Source organism: Dermacentor silvarum, chromosome 1 (assembly GCF_013339745.2).
Source record: "Dermacentor silvarum isolate Dsil-2018 chromosome 1, BIME_Dsil_1.4, whole genome shotgun sequence".
Taxonomy (NCBI): domain Eukaryota; kingdom Metazoa; phylum Arthropoda; class Arachnida; order Ixodida; family Ixodidae; genus Dermacentor; species Dermacentor silvarum.
In genome coordinates this window covers 118668257-118693738 of record NC_051154.1, presented here as the reverse complement: position 1 = coordinate 118693738, position 25482 = coordinate 118668257, and the positions used below count along the sequence as shown (strand labels likewise).

Genomic DNA, 25482 nt, shown 5'->3' with positions numbered 1-25482 from the left:
TCCAGTGGCACACACAATGTGACCCAAGTTGGCGTCAGAGAAATTCATTGAAGAACGGCACATGCCCAGGTGAACAACCCACATTTTTAGACTGCACTATCTTTGGGATCAGCCACAATTTTTGGTGGGATAGATATATAGCAAGATAGTAGGAAATTAAACTGGCCTGACAATGCCAAGAACGTTATTCGCATTAAAGAAAAAAAAATGGCAGTATGCTATAAGCACCATTTGAAAGATTCAGCGTTGATTAATGAACCGGCTGACATAACAAATTGTCATCTGTATAACAAAAACTTTTGCATATGAAACATATAGAACAGCCTAGGATAACAAAAATATATGAAAAGAAACTAATAAAGGCCAGGAGACAAACACCACCAAAAATTAACAATGACTCTTAGCTCAAAGGCAAAGAAGCATCAGGAAAGGTAAAACCAGACGTCTTTTTCGAAAGTTCACCCAACAGCATAAAGTATAAAATATACAAATGTAGGCTGGTTTCGGCGATGAACATCAATAGTGCTCGATTGTTGGTCCCATAGAGCCACGAATCATACTCAGGTAATCTCGTGGGATGAAGTCGCACTGTTCGCAAGTAGCGCTGTTGTATCTGGTTTAGACCAGGGCATGTCTACAACAGGTGTTTGATTATAGCCGCGGACGCTCGAGCTGGGAAATATGAGCAGGTATCTGCAAATGGTCCACAGAGGTGTTGTGGCCAGGCATAGGTGACCGATGGGGTAAGTGCCGCCCCCACACTGGAGTCTCCGCAACACCATCTCCTCCTGGCAGGTAAGGCCGCCTGGGAAGTTTGAACCACACGATGGAAATCTCGTGTAGTGCGGTGGAGAAAATCACTCTGGGGGTCACTTGGGAAAGGTACTTCCACAGCTAGTGGCAACTCACTGTGAGTGACGGTGTCAGCTTGTATGTGAGCAGAAATCGCGTCCCATGGAATCCACTGTATCTGAAGCTGACAGGGCATCTGTGCAGTCACACGGTGTATTTCGTCTGCGACAGGGTGGGCATTGTATACCTTCCTAATCTTCCGGCGACGCGGAAGCAGCTGTCACCAAGTTTTTTGCGTCCTGTAGGGCCAAAAGTTCAGCACTGACCGATGGGACTGGAGTTGTCAGACAATACACATAATTGGCACTTATGGATGGGTACCCTGGCACCACGGTGGACGTAACCACTTGTTTGTCTGTGCAGCTCGCATCGGTATACGCCACCAGTGAACCTGTTGGGAGTGCAGCATCTGCTTCTTCGATGTGGTGCTGAAAGGTAGCTGATAGACGAGGGACCGGATTTCGGAGGCAGCCGATGGGTTTGTTGTCAGTAAGTTGCTGGTGACCCCAGGGTGGAAGGGCGTCTACCGAAGATGGCGAGGTACAAACCAACTGCCCATGTACGCTGCTAAGTGAGCAGCAGGTCGCAGGAAAGATGGGTTGAGATCCCTTGCTTAATGGCGCTGATGAATCAACTCGTCAATGGTGTTTAGTTGCGTCCCTTCCTGGAGTGTCGGGATTGGCATGCATCGTGGAAGCCCGGTAACGACGTGCATTGCTTCACTGTTGATGCATTCTAGACGGACCCAATCTCTGCGAGGTGCTGGAATTGAGCCGAATAGATAAGACGAGGCTGCAGAACTGTTCGGACGAATAGACGGGCAGTCTTGGTGTGGGCTCCCCGCCCCTTGGAGCAGATATGTCTTATCAGATAAGCACCTGGTGCGCTTGCTGCTTTATTTCGCGGATCCAAGCTTTTGCTGAGCCATTTTCCGTGATGACGACGCCTAGTATGCATAGCTGGGGAGCTGGTGCTAGAGTGCATCCAAAAAGGTGCAGTTGGATAGGCGTGTCCAGAAGCCATCGACGCCTCCAGCTGTTCGCGAACGGCTGTGTCATCGGCTGTGTCGAGTGCTTGCTGTAAGGTGGATTCCTGTCGTTGCAGGTCGTTGTGAACACTCCATACGGTAATATCATCGGCGTATATAATGTAGTATATGTCCAAGATCGTTGCTAGGGTCCCCCCGAGGGGTAACATTGCCAGGTTAAACAGCAACGGTGGAAGCACTGACCCTTGTGGTTACACGCCGCTTTGCGTTGAAGCTGCTGGGTGCGTGTCCCGCCATATAGATGGCAAAAATCCGTTGAGAGAGGAAGCACTTTACAAAATTACAGACACGCTCGGGTAGTCACACGTAACCCATAATGTCAAGTATAGCAGCGTGGCTAACTTCATCGTATGCCTTGTGCACATCCATGGCTAATATTGTTCGCACCCGGCGAGTCCGACTGCCTGCCAAAACCATGCCAGTAGGCGCTCCAAGTCCATCTCCTGTGCCCAGGTGCAGACAGAATCGAAATGGTGCAGAATGATACCACTTGAATTGTTCAAGCCATTAGGTTATTAACGTAGCAAGTACTTTCTCAGTTAATTTGCAGACAGTGGCAGTTAGGGCAATAGGGCCAACGTTGTGGAGATTATTAATTTATAAGTACCTTACAGAGCCCTCGTGGGGCATTGTGTAAGGGGGCAGTAGAGTAAATACATGCATAATGATTAAAATACAATAACATTGGTCATACAATTAGCAGGGTCTTTTCCTGGCTTAGGTATAGAGGTATAACTTCAACATGTGTCCAAGATGCTGGTATATCGCCTTCAGTACGCACGTGATTGATTTTATTCAGGAGCAAGACCAATAATGTGTCTGTAAGGTTTTTGAACAATTCGTAAGGTAATCCGTGAGGTCCAGGTGCTGTGCGTGGTCTCGACACGTTAATAGCTGCTATCAACTCCGGCATAGTGAACGGTGCCTGGATTCCAGCAATTGCCTCAGGATTAGGGTGTGGGCCGACCGTCGAAGGCAGGATCACAGGGCCATCTACAGGAGCAGGAAGCACATCATAGTGGGGGAACAATGTCCAAGCGATTTGTCGCACAGCATTCAACGGCATATCCGCAGAGGCGAGAAGCACGCAAGCCGTGGGGTCGCGCTGATGTTGAGCCTTCTCCATTGCAAGTATACCAGAGAGAGGCTGTGCCTGACGAGGGTCCGAGGGGCGTGCACCAATCCAGCCATCGTCCTCTGCCCAGTCTGTTCATGCTGAAGGGCTTGTGCTGCGATACGGCGCATTTGAATTTTCGCTTCTATCAACATGGGATCACGCACCTTAGTAAGCTTAGCCTGGCACCATGCCACCCAAAGTTGTAACAGCTGCAGATCTGGGAGCGGACAACTTTCATCTACCCAGGACGTTTGCGTTGCTGAATCGAGTACCTTTCGAAGAAAGTCTTGAAGGTTTTGCGGTGACAGATCCTGTGCTATGAGCACTGCCTCCCCAAAGGCGTCCCAGTGAACAGCTCTACAACCGCGCCAAAGTCTGGAATGTCTGCGGGTGGGAAATTCGAGTGAGGTGATGTATTGGTCATTCCCTCATCAGTCTGGTTCACGTCGCCATCCGATTGCACCGGACCCTAATCACCATGACAAATCAGGTGAGTAGGACGAAGCGTGTGGGTGATGCGCACAGTGCGTTGGGACTGTAACATCGCTGAGCAGCTGGAAGTGTGCGTCCACAAATGTGTGCCAGACACGATTCCCACAAGCTGATGATGTGTCATATCCCCACGCCATGTGTAGAGCATTAAAGTCACCTGCAACCAATATAGGACACCCTGCGTGCTGAATTCCAAGAAAGTGAATCCATCCCAGTCTTATTTGGGTAGAGGAACCAGTGTGTGGTTTGGCGTAAAACGACACCAGAATTACGTCTGTTTTCTGTAGGCGAACTTTAACTGCGACGACTTCCTGTGATTGTGAACACCATTTGGACAGATCGACGGCACTTTGAGGCAGGCTTGTAAGTACATGTATTGTGGCTTTACCTGGTAGGACATTGCTTGGGACACAGCGTCGATCTGGCATACTAGGATTAGTGCATAAAGTGAAAGACGGGATAGGTAATGTGGCATTTGGTTCGTGAAGCAGTACTGCCCAAGAAGCATGACGACCGAAGTGAACCCGTTTGTGAAGTTCACTTATCTTGCCCATTAGGCCACGACAGTTCTATTGCAGAACGTGTGGCCGGGTGTGCTGCAACATTATTTTGGAAGATTAGAGGCCACAACTTGTGCCAGTGACATCAGCTGTTGGGCCACGAATTGTAAAAGTTCCATAGGTGTCAGGTCAGCGGATGAAATACGTGGTTGTTGAAAAGACTGGACGTTTGTGTCATGCGACGATGTGCACAGCGCTGCTGTGCGTCTTGTTAGCAGTTCTCAGCAATCCATCTCTGCTTGAAGTCAAGCCAATCTTGTATCCAATACTACAAGATCGCCTGGTGCGAAGGAGGAGGCGCAGAGTTTGTTGGCGAAGGCTTCCTAGGCGGCTCTTTGACCGCGGCACTGCAACTTTAATTTTCCATGGAAGGCGTGACTTCCACGACGTAGGAGTCGTCAGTTTCTAAACCCTCCAAGATCTCGAAACGATTGTTCAGTTGCAGAACGCCGGAGTGGTCTTGGTCGTTTGATTGTTGGCATTTGTGCCGAAGCTCTTGAGTGGCGTTTCGTTTAGTTGGGCATTGGGCATTGTGGTCATCACACTTGCAAAGCTCACATAGAAAATTGGAGCCGGCATTTCGGTTGTGTGTAGGGGCATGATGCCTTCATGTGTCCTTTTTTTGTAGCAACCATAACAAAATATGACAGCATGTTTGAAAGGTCGAGGGAAGAGGATGCAGCCATAGTAGTACACCTTCTCCGGTGATGTTAGGGACCTTTGACAGTGACGAGACAAGTACCGCTCTTGCCCATGTGGCGTGCGGCAACGATGGCATGTTGTGGGCAGAAAAGCTCCTTGCGCAGGGCGTCTTGGTCTTCCCTTGGGTCAACGCCAGCAGCCAAATACCGACGTAGGTTGACGCCCGATGCTAGATAGGCCTGGACAGGCATAGGCTCGCCGTCTGGAGGAACAATCTGCTCAAGCTGCTGGATTCAATTAACCGCATCTAGTGACGGTATCCACACCGTCACCGTATTTGTCTGTCGATGGATGAATCCTCTAAATCACATCGTGTGAAGACATGTATCCAGAGTGACTTAAATGCACTTCGATGGTACAGCCGAAAGGTCAACGCAGGCGCACGCTTTGATGATGGACTTGTACGGTGTCGGCATCTCAGGCTGCAGGGAAGGGGTCGTACACGCACGCTTTGCATTCCAGGGCTGAATCTTGTTCACTTTTCCAGTCCGCGGCAGTTAAGGCAGACGCTTACCAGGAGCTTTCAAGGTAGCGGCGTCATGGGCCAAAGCGTCTGTGTCCATGGAGACCGGCGATAAAGTGGCATGAGATGGCGTTGGCGTACCAGGTAGTGTTATTGAGAGTGGTGTTGACAATGGTGCACACAGGCGCCGTGAGGCGTTCCGTATTGCTGCAGTCGGGCTAGTAAACTGGTGATGGTGGTACCTTTGATGAGTTAGGCCTACTTGTCAGCGGTTGGAAAATGACGAGTCTGATAAAGCCGCGGCTTGCCGTGGGTCACTTTTGCTCTTCGCAGTGGGCGCCAGAAGTGGTTAGGGAGTCCTAGTATACTTTCGCAAGGAGAAGTCCGCACAAATCGTGAAAAACACGGTTAGAATCTAGGAGCTGTGAGAAGCCTGACTGAAAGCTAGCAACACTCACATTTTAGCAGACTAATATTTCAAGAATTACCTTAGGAGTAGTGGAAAAGCAAAGTCGAGAACTCTGCATAAGAAACCGCTATGCGCGATTATACGAAACCATTAAAAAATCAAGTTCCTTTGGTAACAAGGATGGATACTGACGGCACGCTTACGCATTTGTCAGAGCTCCAGGGAACGAAATAAGCTTATATCACTTCCTTTGTGGTTTATCGGCTGCTTTCAACAAGACTGTGTTCTTGAAGTTTGGCGTGCACCCACAGATCCTACAATGAAAATCCAGGTGCCCTACAGATTTATTATGCACTGTTATACAATGTTCCTTTGCGAAATGTTGGTTGTCTGGCTTTACCTTTTATAACATTTCTACACATTGCCTCTTCAGCTAAGACTCATTGTTGTTAATTTATCATGGTTTTTTTTTTCCCAACCTTTATTGGTTCTTTGTCTTTCTATATTTCTGTTATCCTAATTTGTTCTATATGCTTTAAATCCATAAAGATTTGTTGGTTACATGTACTGCACAGATGACAATTAATTAATTCCTGCTTATTCATAAATCCGTTGGGTTTTCAAACGGTGCTCATGGTGCAGTCCCCATTTTTGCTATCAAAGCGAAGCTTTCTTCGTGAACCTTCCTGGACTTTAGAGACCATGGCTTCTGGGTGCAGCAGCGGTCATGCTAAGCTCATGCATAAAAAAAAAAAAATATTATGTGCTTGATGGTGGGATTGAACCTCAGTGCTGATGCTCTATTAGGCTACAATCGCGCGTACGAGGTGTGTTCAAAAAGAAACCGAACTTTTGCTATAACACCTTTACTGCTTATGGTACATTTCAAGAGCTGTCCCCTTCAAAGTAGTCCCCTCTACTGGCAATGCACTCTTCCCATCTTCCATTTTTGGAAAGCCTCCTGGAACGCACTTTCTGGAATGGCGTGCAGGTCTCTTCTCGCATTGTCCGGGATCTCCTCTATGGTTTGGAAACGACGTCCTTTAAAGGTGGTGTTCAGCTTGGGGAATAGAAAAATGTCTGCTGGGGCTAGGTCCAAAGAATATGGTGGGTGGGGCACAACAGGAGTGTGGTGTTTCGCTAAGTAGCTGCGAACAAGGAGCGACGCGTGAGCCGGGGCATTGTCCTGATGCAACCTCCAAGCCTGATTTTCCCACAATTCAGGCCTCTTACTGCGCACAGAATCTCTCAAACGTGCTAGGATTTCCTGGTAAACTTCTTTGTTTACGTCTGACCATGTGGCACAAATTGCTGATGGACAGTGCCTTTGCAGTAAAAAAACACAACCAACATCACCTTCATTTTTTGACCGACTCATGCGTGCTTTTTTTGGACGAGGAGAACCTTTGGCCCCCCACTATGATAACTGCACTTTCGTTTCAACATCATAGTCATAAACCGATGCCTCATTGCCTGTTATGATATTCTTAAGAAAGTTTTCGTGATTGGTAGCGGCGAGCAGTTCCTGGCTGATTTCAACACAGGTCTGGTTCTGTTTGTCCGTCAACAAATGAGGCACGAATTTTGCACTGACACGACGCATCCCATGTTTGTCACTCAAAATTTCATGACATGATCCTATGCTGATACCCACTTCATCAGCGACTTCTCGAACAGTCAAATGACGATTTCCACGAATCTCAGTTCCAACTCTCTCGACGTGGTCATCATCTGTGGATTTGGAAGGTCGTCCAGGCTTGGGACCAATCATAGCACAGCGTGCGACTCATACAGTCCTCCCCATATGCTTGGCTAAGCAATTGAAATGTCTCTGTGAAAGTTTTCCCAAGTTTGTAGCAGAACTTCACACACACACGCTGTTATTCCAATTCCTTCGCTGTCACTTTCACACCAATCCGAAGAACAGCTTGTTCATGTGCTCACTTCAGCGGCTGTAGCTTGCCTACTAACGGTCAGAGTGAAATGCGGCAAATGGCAGTTTGTTGTCTAAACCTGCCGCTACATGCGCTCAGCAGCCACAGCGCGCTCCCTCTGCCGGTTGGCGCGCTATTTCAAAAGTTCGGTTTCTTTTTGAACACACCTCGTATACTATCATTCCAATGTAAACTAGCTCTTTGAGATGAGCACCACATGTGTCACATTGTGTAACACGAGGGCGCAAACGCACATGCTTGCTGGCCAGTTTCCTTTACACGAAAGATTCAGGAGTGAAATGGGCAAATTTATAGCATTTGATTAAGCGCTTCAACAAGCTTCGCTTCATATAAATTCCAAAATGTGCATTGGATCAGCATAAATGTTTTTGTTACTGGCAAGTTTCACATGCTCATTTGCATGCAATAGACACTTTGCACAACGCATTTATTTAAGCTGTGGTGCACTTTGTTGTCATAAAAAAAAAAAAAAATTCATTCTGGGATTCAAGGTGCCAAAACAATGATCCGATTATAAGGCACACCGTAGTGGGGGGGGGGTCTCCCCAGATTACTTTTGACCACCTGGAGTTCTTTCATGTGCACCCAATGCAGTCCACGGGCATTTTTGCATTTTGCCCCATCGATATGTGGCCGCAGCGGCCTAGATTTGATCCAGAGACTTGTGCTTAGCAGCGCAACCTCAAAGCCACTATGCCCCCCCCCCCAACTACGGAAGGTTTTCTTGTCATTTACCAGTGGTTGTAGTCCTCTAAACGTGCCCCTGTGCGTATTGTAGCTGTTGTGCAGAGCCATGTGTACAAGTTGCATGTTCTGCCCTTTAGAGATTTGTAATTAGCGTGACAGTACGTACTGGTGACAGAGCTTAAAATATGATGCATCCATAGATGTAATCACGTTTTTCTTCTGCCTTTATCGACATTGCATGGTAAGTGTCAGACAGATGTATAGTTATACTACTTAGTTATACTACTGTGCCTGTCTTGGGCTTCTGAAATATAGCTGGAAGTCTGCACCCATTCTGTTTTATGTGTTACTTCTTTGTGTTTTTTGCACATTGCCCTGCCTACACTAACAATAAGAAGCCAACCGAAAATGAAGCGAGGAAAAGCATAGGGAAATCATTTGTTGTTTTAATTGAAATGTAGAAATGATAAGGTAAATGGAAATGAAAGTGGCCGAAAATATGGCATCAGTGGGAGCCGAACCCACATTGTACAGGTTATGCAATATCGGAGACAGTTAAAATTATATGCGTATTTGCCGAGTGTCAAGGAGTGCTTGTTGCATGTAGACCTTGTTACCAATGTGAAAATGTCTCCTGCAATGTTAATATTATATGGTTGTGAATAAGCCAATGCATTCACTTCAAACACTTAAAATGTGCTAATCTGGTTCTGTTTTCAAGGGTAAGACCAGTTTTCTTTGAGTAATTGAGTAGCTGGGCTCAATCATTTGCATTTGCTAGATGTTCAATAGTACTCGAAGTGCACAAGCTCTCCGAGTATACTTATGGTATTACTGATTACTGACACTTTGCAACTGTCTTGGTTAACCCACAAGGCACACAAGTTCACTGAACCAAGTCAAACAGAATGAGATGGAATGTAAATAAGCAGTCCAGTAAATAGCTGAATAGAAAAATATGTAGAATGCATTATAGCATACATGTGATGACACAAACACAAGGTGCATGAAAAGTTTTAGAACACTATTTCTGCTGAAGAACAGACTAATGCAACAAGCACAGCAGGTGCAGCACTTCGATTCAACTTGCTTGACAGAAAGTGGAGAAAGTACACTCACATCAACATAGCACTATCAGATTGTATACAGTTGAATAAGGTTGTACACTCAATACAATTTGACATATCAGGTAATTCGATATACCCAAACATGCTTATAACAAACTTTAAACTTTTCTGATTAGTTTATTATCTTAAGTAAGAAAAGAAGCAAGAAATCCATTCATTAAAAACAATACAAGAAAGTAATTTTTGCCAGCGCCTTCAATTTTTCAATTTTTGCCTTGCAAGCATTCTCAGAAAAAAAGAAAAACAACTTGCCAGGAAAGTAATAAAATGACTCGTCCAAATGCTGCATTTTGCGGCATGCAAGCAACATTAAGGCGCCGGCATCAGACAAGATGGGGTGTGTCCGGAAAGTCTTGCAATTATATTTCTTTACCACGCTCCTATTGGTTCCAGCACATTTGGACCAGTCAGGTTAGGTGTGGGACGACTCAGCTTTTCATCGCTGTTTCCATGAATCTCCTGATAGTGCTATGTTACAATGCGCAATGGAGTCAACAGTTGAACAACAGTATGTGATTAAGTTCTGTGCTAAACTCAACAAAAGTCTTGCCAACACCTACCAAATGATTCAGCAAGTTTATGAAGACTCTGCTTTACAGTATTCTCAAGTTTCAAGGTGGTTGAAGTCGTTTAGGAGGGCCGGGAAGAGGTGGACGGTGAATCCCGCTTTGGAAGCTGGTCCCCAAACTGCTGACCGATGACCACAAGAACGACTGAGTGGTAATCGCGAGTGAACTTTTGGAATGTGTGCAAACTGAACCTCATTTTTTGGAGAATGTCATAACCAGCGACAAAACATGGGTATTAGAGTACGACCCTGAGACGAAGCGCTAAAGTTACGAAATGGTACACTTCGGAGTCCCCTCGTCCCAAGAAGGAAAGAATGAGCAAGTCGAAAGTAATAACGGTGCTAATTGTCTTTTACAATGGCAAGGGTGTAGTTCACAAAGAATTCGTACTCCAAGGGCACACAGTCAACGCTGCCAACTACGTGGTTGTGCTCGAGATTAATAAAAAGGGTTATCCAAATGCGAAAGGAGATCACCGATACCAGGCAGTTGCACCACGACAATGGCTCCAGCCATATCCCTTTGTTCATCCGGGATATCCTAGCAAGCACAACTTGGCAACGCTTCCCCTGCCCCCCCTGCAGTCCTGACCTAGCTCAGGCACTTTTTCTTGTTCCAGAGAATCAAGACCAGCCTGAAAGGAGTCAGTTTTGGGCCCGCCATGACAAAGGCTTTAAACGAGGTTCCCATCGATGGCTACTAGGACGCGTACAGTGCATGGCAGATTCGCTGGAAAAAATGTGTAGATGCTAAAGGGGACTACTTCAAAAAATTTTGAACACTTGTAACGATATCTTGAATAAAAGTTTTTTACGGATATAATTGTATTACTTTCCAGACACCCTGTGTATCCAATGTCCAGTTCATTATGAGCGAGTTATTTTACAAGTATCAGTCAATATGTTTCATGTGTTCAATATAGAGAATTTCCTTTATCTGGGTTCGGCTGTAGTCATCTTAAAAATTTGCAAATGACTAAGTAGTTGACAAACTTTTGCCATGAATGACATCAATTTCCCAGTGCCTTTAGAACACACTGCTCTGTTTGTGACCATGCAGTTGTACTGCGACTGGCCTTTCAAATCAAGGCCAAAATGCCATTTATTTAAAAATAAATGCCCCTCACTTATTCTAGTGGGAACTCACGAATAATACGACAATATGATTTCCTTTTACAGCAGTGCGACAGTTACGTTTAAATGAAAACACTGCTTTAAAGGGACAACTGCCCAGAATGTGTTACTAGATTTTGGTGGAAACGAAAAGACCATGATTTAGATGCTGTTTACATTTTAAGTAGGAATTAAAATTTTAAATTTGCACAGAAAGTTGCGAGAAACAGTATGTCGCAATGCTTTGCAGCGAAAGTGTGGTTTAGGGCTGGATTCTTACCATGTGACCTAATATATCGGCTATTATATCTATCGACCCAAGTACAGCATACTAGAATTCTAGTACACTGTAACCTAAGATATGTATATCGGCTGTTATGAAGTGCACCATACGTGTTGTTTAAAATCGCATTATTTATATGTTATAGGTACTTGCGCTTTGTTCTGTGTCTTATTACAAACTAAAGAAAGTTCACGACTGCGCATCAGAAGCTCAATTCGGTTAGCTTAGGCTGGACGGCTAAAACTGGCACCACAATTTTGTACAATGACACTATCAGTAGAGTTGCTAAAATGGACGCAGTGCTGCTAAGAAATAAAGTTGGGCTTCTTGATGTCGGCAATTTATGTGAAGTATTTTAACAAACCGCGTGGTGGGACAGGACACGAGGAAAGAAGCGAGACAGACGAGCGCTCGTCTGCCACTTCTTTCCTCGTGTCCTGTCCCACCACGCAGTTTGTTAAATAGGATGAATCTGTACCAACTCGCCCGGCACAAAATGAAGCGATGAGGCTAGACAGAACATCACCAAGGGCACATTGTGCCGTTAACGTGTTTGAAACACCCGATGTTTACAGGCGTAAAGAAAACATACGCCCAGGAATTCGAAAATACTTATAATAAATAGGTAATTTGTACCCGGTAACCTCGGGCTCATCTCTGTTCAGAACGAAATGCTTGACAGAAAATAATAAATAAATGTTTCGGTAGCACCACAATACTCTTGGCAAAAACAAGGCACAGAACGAGGAGCTGGCACACCACTAGAGTCTAGCAAAGAAATTATTGCGTATGTAATCCTTTGGCTGCAATCGTCTAAACAGAATGTCACACACTTCGCATCCAAAATGCAACCATAGTAGCACAATTACCTAACAAGGCCTAATTGACCACATTTGAGAGCGTCTTAATCACTTAGAACGTCACTGCTCACTACCTTCTACTCCGAACACTGGAAATAAAACTCTTGCAGGCGCACAGAGAAGACCGAAATGAGGCCACAAATTATCGCGCAACGTTCTGTGTCACTACAGTTTCGCTCACTTTACATATTTTATGCCCCTATCATACCAAAAGACAGATCAACGTTATGACAATGTAAACGGTCACGCAGTAAAATCTAACGCCAGGAATAAGAAAAGCGCAAATACAGAAACACAATGCACAGCGTACCATTTTTAGGGAACTCGTGTGACACCGAACATTGTACTGATGTTCAAATCAACGCTCCATCATATGGCTCCATCGTTGCATGAACAACATTTAGAATCGCCGAGTCAAACAAGCCCCCACATAACCACACATTGGCGCGACAGATATTTCGCGGGAACGCGCACATTACAGCCACATTACAGCCATTATAGCAGCGTTACAGATGACGCTAGCTGTTGTTTAAAATTGAAATAAAAATTATATTTAGAGGGTTAGCATTACTTATTAAGATACCGCTAATAAACTTATTGGATATTATTCACGCTTAGTACGCTTGATTTTTATTTAGTATTGTTGTCGTGGTTATCTATTTTTGTGAAGAAGGTTTTAGACACCGAACGGCATTTGCATGACCATAACTACTATTTAAGATTACCACATTTATTAACTATAACTGAGTTGATTTAATAAGCAACAGTCTGAGTTGTAGGTAATGTTTTATATGTAGTGTCTGAATTCACGCCCCAGAAACAACGCTCCTGAATAATAAAACTAATCTTGAAGGCTTAGCTTGTGCCGCCGGTATGCGCCGGAAGCGATTAAAGTAGCCACTAAAGTCATGGCCACTTTTACCTTTTTTCTGTATTGCTGCTCAGAGTCGCGTCAGTCGCGTTTACGGGCGCACGTGGGAATTTCCATGTGCAGTTCCAGCACGCTTGACGACTTGTCAGTAGTGGCGAGCGTCTCATTTTTCCGGCCGAAATGGAGGAAGAAATGGAGGTAGCGGTGTTCAGAGATAACCCCATAACGGGTACACGGGAATTTGTCGATTATCACGAAGATTATGACCGCCAGCAAGATCTTGCGAGGTACGCTGTCAGAGCCTGTTGTTGGGCTAATGTTTTGGTATGACGAACTTGACAGCACGTTAAGACGAGGGAAAAAAAAATAAGAAGGCACGTACCCTCCTTTGTACTCGTCTTAACGTGTTATATTGGTGGGCTATTATCATTCGGGCTGCAGTGTGTGGTGTGATTAATGCTGCGTTTTGATTGTCTTTCAGGAGTGCGTTTGGCGACATGCTCCACGACGAAGAACGAGTAACACGCAGTTTTCATAATTTCCGCACGTGATTTTGCACTTCGTAATTACTTGAAGCTTATTGTCATGCTTTGTTTTGCAGAACCAAAAGTACCATCGCGCGTTACGCGAAGCTATCGACACAGTGCATCAGTTAGGAGCAAGAGCGATAGTTCTGGACATCGGTACCGGTTCGGGTCTTTTGGCAATGATGGCCGCTGAGCACGGAGCTGAAGTTGTGTACGCGTGCGAGGTATGCTCTTTTAACTCATAGCTTCAATTTATTCGTTAAAAGTCAGCCCAATGAGGATCTTCAAGGAGTGAAAACTGATAGGAGTACGTACGTACCTACAGAGCTCAGCGATTGAAACGCGACACTCACAGTATGGCGGCCGGCGCTTTTTGCGCCACCGGTGATCGCTGGGTGATCGCTTAGGGGGCCGAATGCAGTTACGATGCATCAACAAGATTCTCACTTTCATGCGACACAAAAATGCATAATCTCAGTGTCAGTCAGACCTTTGCTCTAGCGCCCACCGGTGGTGCAAGAAAATGCCGGCGACCATGTTGTCCGAGTCTAGCGTTTCAGTCGCTGAGCACTGTACTGTACCTCTGGTCGACTCTGAGCGCGTAGATGTCATTGCCAGAACGATACTTGTGGTCGTTGCCCAATAAATTACAAGTTCTTTGGGAACTAGCTGATATGAAAGTGCTGTGTTCAGTGACTTTTGGTTCATATGTGTGGCTAGTGGCCTAACAGTAGCGTTCCTTCACGCGTCGCTCAAGTATCGCGTCTTTTGGTCCATATGTGTGGCTAGTGGCCCAACAGTAGATTGCCAATATTAAGCGTAGGGTGCAGGTACAGTAAAACATTCCCTCCACAATTTAAGTGAAGCATCTCATATTAAGATAGCTACGGAGGATGAAGTTGCCCTCCTCCCTAGCCATGCTTTTCCACTTCAGCTGCTTCGCCGAGCGATCGGAGCTGAATTGAATTGAATTCTAGAGTTTTGCGTGCCAAATCCACGTTTTCAGTATGAGGCACGCCGTAGTGGGGGACGCCGGATTAATTTTGACCACCAGGGGATCTTACTGTGTCCCCTATGCACAGGGGACAGGCCTTTTTGCATTGCGCCCCCATTGAAATGCGGCCTCCTCAGCTGGAGGCCTAGGATCACAGTCGCTCAACGCCATACCATTCCTGCTACGTTAAATGTTTTTATGTATTACACAGACAAGAAACTTCAGTAATAGTGTACATTGCTCTTAAGCCCGAGTTGGTAATTATCCACATTTATAATTTGATTTTAAATTTTTTCAAAGAAAATTTTCATTTGGTGCTGAACTTTGCGATAAGTTAGCAAAATTTTTGGTCATTTAAATGGGCACCACTCTTTGTGTGCAGATATGTCTTGCACACAGCAGTGTTTTGTGCACGGGGCCGTGAGTGCGTGTTATTACGTAGAAAGTACTTGAATTAGTGTATCTGCGTGCACGGAGAGACTATACATGCTGCGATTGTACGCCAATACGGCAGTGGCATAATTTTCAACTGCGCGGTGTCGCAGTCTTCTTTTATGAGAAGCCACGGTACGAGCGGTTTTTCATTGAATGACTGTAAATGATGAAGCTGCGAGAACAGACAGTTTAAGCGTCAAGATCTAAAAATTTGACCAGAATTTGAAAATTGTGGTGGCTGCAGATCGAGTTGGAGCACTTACTACTTTTCAAAATAAAACAATGTTAACGCTAATTTGTACGATGTCAATGAATGGCATTTACGGGGCTATGTTAATGCTGACGGTCATTAAAAAGGAAGGAAATTACAAATACATTATACTTGTTTCTTTCGAAAGCTGCGTGGCTCTAACCAGCACTAAACAAACACATCCACAGCACACAGCGGTTGTGGAAGTCTAAAAAAACCATTTCAAAACAACCGCTGGCAACTGCTGCATCTAATCCCTCTCTGACCGTGACATCCCATTACCGTGGTTATGGGATGCACACAGAATTCACACAGCTATTTCACCCCCCCCCCCCCCCCCAAAAAAAAAAAGCAAACAAAAATAAATGACGCAGCTCGCTCACCTTTCCGACAACAACAATTTGACGAACGGCTGCTGCACCCAGCCGGTCATCAAATAATTATGGCCTTCCATGAATTTGTATGAGTTTAGTTGTTCGCGCGACACAAAACTTGTTCCGTGCACGAGATAGCCCTTGATGTCGGTGAAATCCACGCGAGGCAGCAGCCCGACAACGCGCTGAAGTTCAGCGTCTTTCAGCTCAAGGGGGGGTAGGTCGACGTCGCCGCACAAGCGCACTTTTTCTTTGTAGTGCAATCGCTTAGGTTTATCTAAACCTAGCGTGCATATGCACTTAAGTGCATTATTGTCACCGAACACACCAATTAAATACTGAAGTGCCACCTTCCGCTGAATCGTCTGTTGCGCTACTGCCAGCGCCTAGGCCACTTAAGGACGGCGACCGCCAACATGGGGTGGCAACCGCGGATGACGGTAGCACTCCTCGCGGATGATGTCAAGTGCATACACTCTATTGCACAATTTAGTGATATTGAGAGACATGGGCATTTTATGAGTATCATCTAAGCTTCCTTGTTTTTACAGTATTGCATTATTAGAAGACCTCTAGACATTTTCAGTTTCACAAGTGAACTCGCAAACTAAAGTGGCAACAGGGCCTTAAATGTGATAGTTCTTTCATTTGAATGAGTTCATATACAGGGTGTTTCATTTTAGCTGCACCAAATTTTTAAAAATTGCCTGTGGCATAATCCTTGATCTAAACTAATCAAGGAGGTGGCCATTACTTCCATGAGAAATCAAAATGCCTAATTGAATAATTACCATATTATGCTAATTAACTTTTTAATTAACTTTTTTAGTCGTACACTTTGAAAATTAATCTCAAAACTGGTTTAGTCCTGAGAATTTGTTCCAAGTCGATACGCCTCGGGAACTCAGCGGCTATAATTCGTAGATTGAAATATGTGCCTTAAAATAATTAGTTAAAAAGTAATTAGCATAATTATGCTGATTATTCAATTAGTCATTTTGATTTCTCGTGGAAGCAATGACTGCTTCATCTAGTAGTTTAGATCAAGGATTATAATTGTGCTATCTGCCACAGGCACTTTTTAAAAATTTGGTGCAACTAAAATGAAACAGCCTGTATGTCGGACTGCAAAGTTGGTTACTTCATCTGACTAAAACTTTTTAATGACCATCAAAAGACAGGTTTGGGTTAGTATGGGTTTCTTGGTATCTCAAACCATTTGACATATTTGCATTAACATCTAACTTTTTTTTCTAAATTGGAGTTTTTCAACAATGCTTGAAATTGGTCTAGTTGGTGAAATTTCATCTTATTGTGCTTGCGTTAGGAAACGACTTGAACAATTATGAGCATGGAAAAACAAGATCATGTTATGCTTCACCTGTTCAGTTTCATTCCTTCATGTTTGCCCTTGTTTTAGTAGTATCCAAAAATTTGTCAATGTCTTTTTTTACTTTGTCTCTCTCCCTCCCATTAACAAAAGGCATTTCAGCCTACTGCAAACTGCGCAGCGAAAGTTATGGAAGACAACGGCCTCAGCCAAAGAATACATCTCATTGCGAAGAAGTCTAAAGATTTGGAAGTTGGACCAGGTAGGAAAGGGTTGTCTTTATACAGTTCTCTCTCTCTCTTTTAAAAAGGGCTTGCTGTACTGTTTTCAGAGTTGTGCATCACATTATAGTTGTGGTGATTGCCTTGTCAGTTGCATTTTCTGTTAGGTACTTTCATTTATTTTGTGGGTTCTTGGTATCTCACAGGAGACCAACCACCGCGGGTTCGAGCTTAGCGAGCCACAGGGTCGCGTCAGCCGTCGCCTCCAGCACTGCTCGCGAGTTCAGAGGCCTCAAGGGGCTACCGAGCGACGCACGCAAAAACACAGTAAAGCCCCGAGTTGACGGAAACCGTTTATTGAATCCGTCAGCACCAGCGCTGCACAAACGCTCGCATGGTGGGGACCCAAAGGGGTCCCGCTACAAGGGCGAAAATACAATAACAGGTGCCCATAGCACTTCGCGGCGAGAGCACAGGCTCAAGCTGGGACACGCTGCTAGGATAAGTCCCGGCAGCTATGCTACTTGCTCTGGCGATAACCAATTGGTCAACTCGCGAGAGCTCGGGCAATCTCCTTTGGCTTTCGGCAAGTGCGGCCCTGCGTGGTACGACCTCGTGCGAGCACTAGACACCGCTCGTCAGCTTAGCGTCGGGAAAAAAGATCAGCACAAAGTACGCGCTCCCCACACGGGCAAAGGCACTGTGCCCGAGCTCCAGTCCTAGTCACAAAGGTGTCGGCAGACGAGAGGAAAGCATGTACGTATCGTGCGCAGGGGTCCCGGAGATGAGAGAGCCATGCTCAGTCACTCGCCGCCGACGCGGCTGCGTAGTGATGTCAGTGCCCGCCCTCACCGCAAACCACAGCGTGTGGAGCGCCACTGCTAGAACCGGTTCGGAGTGGGCGGACAAGTGAAGCCCGCGCAATGGCGCCGGCACCTCGCTCAATCCCCACAATTTTCAGTAGGAGGCTTATGGTGCTTTCATTGTGGAATGGAAAAAAAGAAAAGAATGGAGAAAGTAAATGAGGCAGAATCGTCAACCTATCTGGAAATGTTCTGGTCTCATCTCCCAATCTAGGTTTTTGCGGCCTTTGTACATTCCTTTCCATAGCACACATTCTGTTACTCCAGCTTGTCTGCTCTGTGCATTGCCTGCGAAGATTCATTTATTGCTCTTTAACCTCAACTAGAATATTGCCTATCTGCATTTTAAGTGTCCCTAATCCAGGCTGCTGTCTTTTTATCTTTTACATGTGTTAATTAGGATTGCTTATTGTATTGCCCTTAGCTTGCTTTCAAGTTACCTTGCCAAGCCCGTTGTTTCGACTCCATAAAGTATAAACCCCATGCAAGCGATCTTGTGCGCGACACGATGGAGATGGCATTCGCGTTCGCTCATCGCCTACAAGTGGAACCCCACGTGAGCGACGACTTTAAGTGATGTCACCCCTGTGTTGCCCATATGAGGGCAGCAAATATGTGCTGAAACTGGTGTTACGCACGCTGTGTTAAATTAAGTTGGTGTGTTTTACTTTAAAGAGCAGCATAAAATATTTCTGAAAATCTTGCAGTAGGTTTTTATCCTTATTCATGTCAAAATTTAGTTTGCTCGTTTCGTGCGACAGTCGGTAGTGCTTGACTGATGTACAGCCTCCCGCATTTTTAATTATATCGCCAGAGAACACTATAATATGGTTGTACGTTGTCCTGAAGGGAACATTGCATTGGGTGACTCTTGCACAGGAGAGTGCTTAGTGCACTTGAGAGTACTTTTGCCGGTCTCGCTGATTATCGCAGCTTAAAGGCGCCAAAATGATGTGTAATGGACGCCCACGCGATATATTGAAAAATGCGGGAGACTGTACATTCAGTTCTAGCTGCGCGTTACTGCCTATTCGCACATACCACTTCCGGGTGATGAGCGACGAATCCTAGTTTTCCAGAATCGAGTGTCAAGAACGAGCGATCTGTGTGACAGCCGGTTTCGTCACTCGTCACCATTGTGCACAGAATCGCTCTCATGGGATTTGGTCTTAAAGGGATACGGACAGAAAAGTTGGCGGATGGTTTTTTGCGTGGGAAAAAAAGTTTAACTGTTCAAAATGACGAATGTTGTTAACTGGTTTGTTGCACCTTGCCTCCAAGCGGCTGCCGGCAGAAGCTGAAATTTGACGTCACAACACCCACCCGCGGCCAAGGTCGGCCCACAGCTGTCGCAGTGTTTCCACGGGTGTCGGTCCCTTGCAGCGTTTGTTTAACCCATTTTGGCGATCTTCGCGCGTGGTCCAGTCTGAAACACTATCCCCGTCGGCGTTCCATGTAGGTGGTGCGTCTTGCATGAGGTTTCCCGCGGTCGTCGCTCGGTATTGACGCGTTCGTCGCGGCGGACGGAACTTCCCAGACATTGCTAATATAACAGCCTCGTCAGTCGTGACACGCCGTCGCACACATTTCCCAGAGACGAGAACGTGCGTAAACTTTGGATACCTGCCTATTAGAGAGCTCTAGCTTGTCCGGTAAGCGGGTAAACGCGGGCATTGGGGCGTTCGGGCTGAACCGTAAACGTGAGCGGCGGTGCTGCCACCTTGTGGCGCAGAGCTCAAACAGACAAAAACAGCTAATATTGCAATAACTGAGTGTATTCTACTTCGCTGCTGTTGTAAATCTTCGGCAGCAACACGATTACACCACTTCCGAAAGTTTACACCAGGAAATGACCAATAATTCTTGCATAAAGCCCAAACAGCATGAGAGCGATTTTGTGCACGACGACTTCGAGCGATGAAACGAGCCGTCGCACGAACAGATCGCTTGTTCTTGTCGCTCGATCGCTTGGTTCTGTAAATCTAGAATTCGTCGCTCGTCGCCCAGAAGTGCTGTGAGCGACTAGCCAATAGCGCGTAGCCGGAACTGGATATACATCAGTCAAGTACTACCGATTGTTGCACGAAACGAGTAAACAACTAGATTTTGATACGTGCAAGGATAATAACGTAGTGCAAGACCTTTAGAAATATTTATGCTGCTCTTTACACTAAAACACATAAACGTAAATTAATAAAGCACGCGTCACGCCAGTTTCGGCGAGTATTTGCTGCCCTCTTACCGGCAACACCGGGGAGACGTCGCTCAAAGTCGTTGTTCGTCTCTTCGCTCGCATGCGGTACCGACTTGGAGGCGACGAGCGAATGCGACAGCCATCACCATCGCATAGTTTGTCGCTGTCGCGCGCAAGATCGTGTGCATGCGGTTTATACTTAAGTGTCTGGTGCAGAGCGAAATCTTCACGCTACGGTTTGCGAAAACCTGACCGGCAATTCCACGGCCGCCTACTTTTCTTCGTTGCTTGACGCGGAAGGCTCGTAACCGTAAGCGGTAATATTTCTTGCCAAGTTGAAATTGTCCTCGTCTTCAGACGTGTACTCCTCGCTGGTAGACGCACCAGAACTCGAATTCATGCTTGTGATGGCGGCGTTGGCGCGCTTCGAATGACCGCGGCCGGCCGGCCGGCTATCCGACTAGGGTGTCTTGATGTCACGCCTTCCAACTCCCGCAGGTCGGGTGGTGAGGCGCGTGCTCGCAAAAACGCTAAAAATAAAGCCATCGGCTCAAAAATGAGCTAAGTGACTACTTATTTTCGGTGTAATCACGCACTGAGGATTCATTTTCAGCATTTTCGTGAAATTTTCAGATGCATTCATTACATAGCGTTTAGGGAAGCTGTCTTTAACGATTTGGGGAATGTGGCAAATGCACTCCGATCTATTTTGATTCTACAGATATCCTTCTCAAAATCAGTTTCTCCTGCGGCTGCAAGGCTTGAACAGATATGCTCTTTTGCTGCATGAAATGCTAGTTGCTAATTGGAAGCTTTTGTCTCCTACCCAGGCTACCTCACGTTTTTTTTTTCCCCAAGTTGATCTCCAAGCCCTACTTTTGAATTTGAATGATAAAAAAAAGCACCAGCACGAAAGTCTTTTTTTTATCTTAATGAACATCTATTGACCCATTAATTGTGGTATGAAGCCTCAATTCTCGAGAGCCCTTGAAATAATTTACATTTTTTTTAATATGACTTATTTAAACCGCGTGTAAAATTCAATGCTGTTTCAGGCTTAAAGCAGGACTCCTCATCAAGTTGTGGAAATCGGTGGTGGTTGTCACAGGGCACAGAACAGTGGTGTGAGCTGATAGAAAAATGGAAAATAATATAACACTAGATACAAATAATTCGCCCTGCCCGCTGCACCTAAGTATTACCGTCTAGGTGACATTGTACAGGAAGTTGCTGTTGCACAGGCCAGTTGGCTCAGGGCAGTAATTTCAAGCCATGCCATGACCATGTCCCTGAATGGTGGGCACCTGCTTTGTCAGGTATTCCTTTTCTGCTCACTATGTGCTTCTCTGCACTCATGCCATAATTCTGGATCTCTACTGTCACTTCTTTTGGAACATGGAGCACCTCTCCTATCTCCCCTCCACTACTACTATGTTGAGTGCCTACGACACTCACCTTTCAATGACACGATCACTGTGTGGCCTGCGTGCCAGCAGTTTGTCATACCGATGACCACCACTTTAAATTTCTGTGACAAGAAGTCCCTGTTTAAGTCCTGAAACTGGGCTGCACTTGGCATGCTTTGGAATTTGTCATTGTCTGTGTCTTTTTTCGTGCCATTATTCATTGCACCTACTGTTGGCCTTAAAGCATTGTGTACACAGTTGCATGTTATGTCTCTGGTAATAGAGGTAAATGTGCGTGCACTGAAATTTAGGTGCACCTTTGACATGTGACCGTTTCTACGTAGGACAGTCAGGTCATTACATAAACGACAGGCTGTGCGAGCATGCCATTAATGTTAGAAACAAGACGGGGATGGTTAGCCATTCATTGGAAAGAGTGCGGATGCAAACCTTAATGTTAAGCAGTTTCTTATAGATGAGCTTGACATGTTTTCTGCAATGCAATGCTGTTTCAAAGCAATCTGCATGTTTGCAGAAAATACTAGCCCTCCATATACAATGTAGCAGGATCTGCTGAAAGTGCATAGTTGAAACTGGTGATGGTTCGTTGCATTTGATAAAAACGCACTTCTACTAACAAAATGGTCTCTTATTCCTGCATCAGTGTGGTATTCTGGCAGCAAAACCAATTTGGAAAAAAACTGGCATGAACTAACATAACATGCACAGGCACAATCGGTGTATGTGTTGCTCAGGAGGCCAGGACTTTGAAATGTGAGACGCCACAGTGGCCAAACCGCTATTATGCATTTTGGCTCCATTGGCCAGGCAAGCAGATGGCCACGTGGCAAGACACATAGGTGGATGGATGGATGGATAAAAACTTTATTTCATCTATTTAAATGTGGTTGGGCCCCTATATGTCCGGGAGCCCCCTGGCCGACATCTCTAGGCAGGCCCGGTGCACCAGCCAGAGCTGGTCATCCGAGCAAGTGGCCCGAAGAGCGGCCTCCCACGTGGAAAAGGAAGGGTTGGGAATAGGTTGTACCGCCATGGGCTTGGGGCAGCTCCACAAACAGTGGAAAAGATCTGCCCGGGGCGCTTGGCAGCTGGTACACTGTGGATTATTGAGACCAGGGTAAAATAAATGTGCCAGATATGGGGAAATAAGTGCCTTGGTCTGGATCTGGCGCCAGATTGAACACTGATGGGGGGTAAGGGAATGGTGAGGGGCAGGTAATTCTCGTCTACCTTTCCTGTAATACGTGGTAATCTGGTGGTAGGTGTAGATCCCCTCTCCTGGTTTTTCCGTGGGCTTGGGTGAGTGGTCGTCCAGAGTCCGGAGGGAAAGACCTCGGACTTGCGCATTAACGCGCTCGTTCCCGGGGACACACTCATGCCCAGGCACCCACGTGATGGTCACCGGATGGGGAAGCGGAGGGATGTTTTGTAAAATATGTGTGACTGTCTTAGGCGCTATGCCTTGAAGGAAGTAACGATATGCACTTTGGGAATCGGTGCAGATTTCTGTAATAGTAGAATCCGCGGCCGCATGCGCCACTGCTAGGGCTAATGCGACCCCCTCAGCAACGTCGGTGCGCGCTGTTTTAACCGAGGCCGCGATGTTAATGCGTCCGTCCTCCGTCATGGCAGCAACCGTGGCCGTTCCTTCGAGCGGACCGACCGCGGCGTCGACGTAGAGGACGTCTTCGCGATTTTGATAACGCAGGGCGTAGTAATCGGCCCGCGCCTTGCGTCGGCCCGGGTAGCGTTGAACATTCATGTTTCGTGGCAACGGTTTGAGGTGCATGTGAGCCGCGAGTCTTACAGGAATGGGGCACCACGGCTCTTCATTCGGGATCGTGCCGCTTGGCTCGCACCCCAGAGTTCGGAGTAGGTTTCGGCCCGTGGGTGTTCGGGAGAGGCGTAGGAGTTGATTACTTCTCTGTGCCTCTATGATTTCTTGGACGGTATTATAGAGACCAGTTTGCAGAAGGCGGGTAGTGCTAGTGCGCACCGGTAGCCTCAGTGCGGTCTTAACCGCCCGCCTGATTAGTCTGTTAGCCTGATCCAGTTGTTTTTCAGTGAGATGATGATATGGGAGGTGGTAGGCGAGGCGACTGACCACCAAAGCTTCAATCATTTGCATGGTGTCCTTTTCAGAGAGACCGTGATTGCGTGACGTAATCCGGCGAACCAGTCCTGAGATTTGCTTTATTTGCTTATCGAGGCGGTTCAGTGTAAAATGTGCGTCTAGGTTAGATTGGATATGCAGACCCAGGATCCTGATTTTATCAACCTTAGGTACTGGTTGACCGTGTACGAACAGGTCTATGCCTGGGTAGGACGTGTAGGGTTTAATCGTGAGCAATTCTGACTTTTCTGGTGAGCAGAAGAGTCCCATTATGCTAATATGCTGTTCGATGACGTTGATAGCTGTTTGGAGAACATCTTGGGCCTCCCCAATGGAGCCTTGTGACACCCATAGGGTCATATCATCAGCATAGAACGCGTGGTGCAATTTAGGTATACCTGTGAGCTCTCTGGCAAGTGGGGCCATGGCTACGTTGAATAATAGTGGTGATATGACTGCTCCCTGAGGTGTGCCCCTATTTGGGAGTGCAAAAGCGGCGGATGTGAGTGGACCTAATCTAATCTCGGCGGTGCGATTTTCCAAAAAAGCTTTGACATACTGCCAGACCCTATGGCCGCATCCTGTGGTGGCAAGGGTCCTGAGGATATGTTCGTGTCCTACGTTGTCAAAGGCTTTTTGTATGTCTAATGCTAGGATAGCTCTCGTGCGTGCCGTCCGTCGTTTGGGATAGAATAAAGTCTCTTTAATATGCAGGAGGACATCCTGCGCCGATAGGTTGGGGCGAAACCCAAACTGAGTGTCGGGGAAGAAACGTTTTGCTTCTAAATGCGGTTGTAGTCGCCGGACTATCACGTGCTCAAAAAGTTTACCTACACAACTCGTTAGCGAGATAGGCCGTAAATTCTGAAGCAGTAAGGATTTGCCATGTTTGGGAATAAGATTAATCTGGGCGTGTTTCCAATCGCCAGGCAGGGTGCCCTTTCGCCAGTGCTCGTTAAAGAGATCCGTGAGCTCCTGCAGAAATATGTCATCTAAATTTCGAAGGACTTTGTACGTTATGCGGTCGGGCCCTGGTGCCGTGTCCCAGGTAATATGGGCGAGGGCCTGTTTCACCTCCGGGAGTGTGACATCTGCATCCAGGTTTTCGTCCGGAGCAGGCGGCGTTAAAGGGGATGCGTTCGGGCTTGTAGGTAAGGGCTGCGGAATATATAGAGTTTTGGTGTGCGCCATAATATCCGTGCCCTTTCGCTCCTCTAAGTAAATGAGCTTATGGGTAGTTGTGTTCATGTGGATTTTCGTGGAAGTGGGATCGAGAAGAGCCCTCAGGATGTTCCAAGTACGTTTTGTGCCCAGCGTTCCTTTCAGGCTGCTGCAAAAGTTGGCCCAGTTTGTTTGAGCAAGCTGGGTGGCATATTGTGCAGCCTCCTCCGTGACTGCAGCGATACGGAGGCGAAGTTTGTGGTTTAGCCTCTGGCGTTTCCATCGTTTGGAGAGGCTTCGACGAGCCTCCCACAGATGGAGGAGGTGGGGGTCTACTTGTGGGGCATTCTTGGTGTTCTTAATCTTTCTGCCAGCTCTATCGAGCGTGTGTTGTATCTTTTCAGTCCAAGACTCCAAGGTTTGCGGTGTGGTATCCTCCACGGCGATGTACGTACGGAGTTTATCCCAGTCAACAATAGTCTGAAT

The 25482-nt window shown here is 46.3% G+C and overlaps 2 protein-coding genes across 2 annotated transcripts in view; one reads left to right on the top strand and one right to left on the bottom strand.

The window, feature by feature from the left end:
• LOC119455015 (DNA topoisomerase 2-binding protein 1-like) overlaps positions 1-12724 on the bottom strand; it is a 44338-nt gene extending 31614 nt beyond the window's left edge. The window contains exon 1 of the mRNA XM_049667072.1: positions 12547-12724. The gene's annotated coding sequence lies outside the window, so the exon portion shown is untranslated. The remainder of the gene's footprint in view (positions 1-12546) is intronic.
• A 473-nt stretch (positions 12725-13197) lies between these two features.
• LOC119435907 (protein arginine N-methyltransferase 7) overlaps positions 13198-25482 on the top strand; it is a 111464-nt gene continuing 99179 nt past the window's right edge. The window contains exons 1-4 of the mRNA XM_037702603.2: positions 13198-13394; positions 13589-13625; positions 13709-13858; positions 17171-17279. Coding sequence (XP_037558531.1) covers positions 13288-13394; positions 13589-13625; positions 13709-13858; positions 17171-17279 — 403 coding nt within the window. The 5' untranslated portion in view covers positions 13198-13287. The remainder of the gene's footprint in view (positions 13395-13588; positions 13626-13708; positions 13859-17170; positions 17280-25482) is intronic.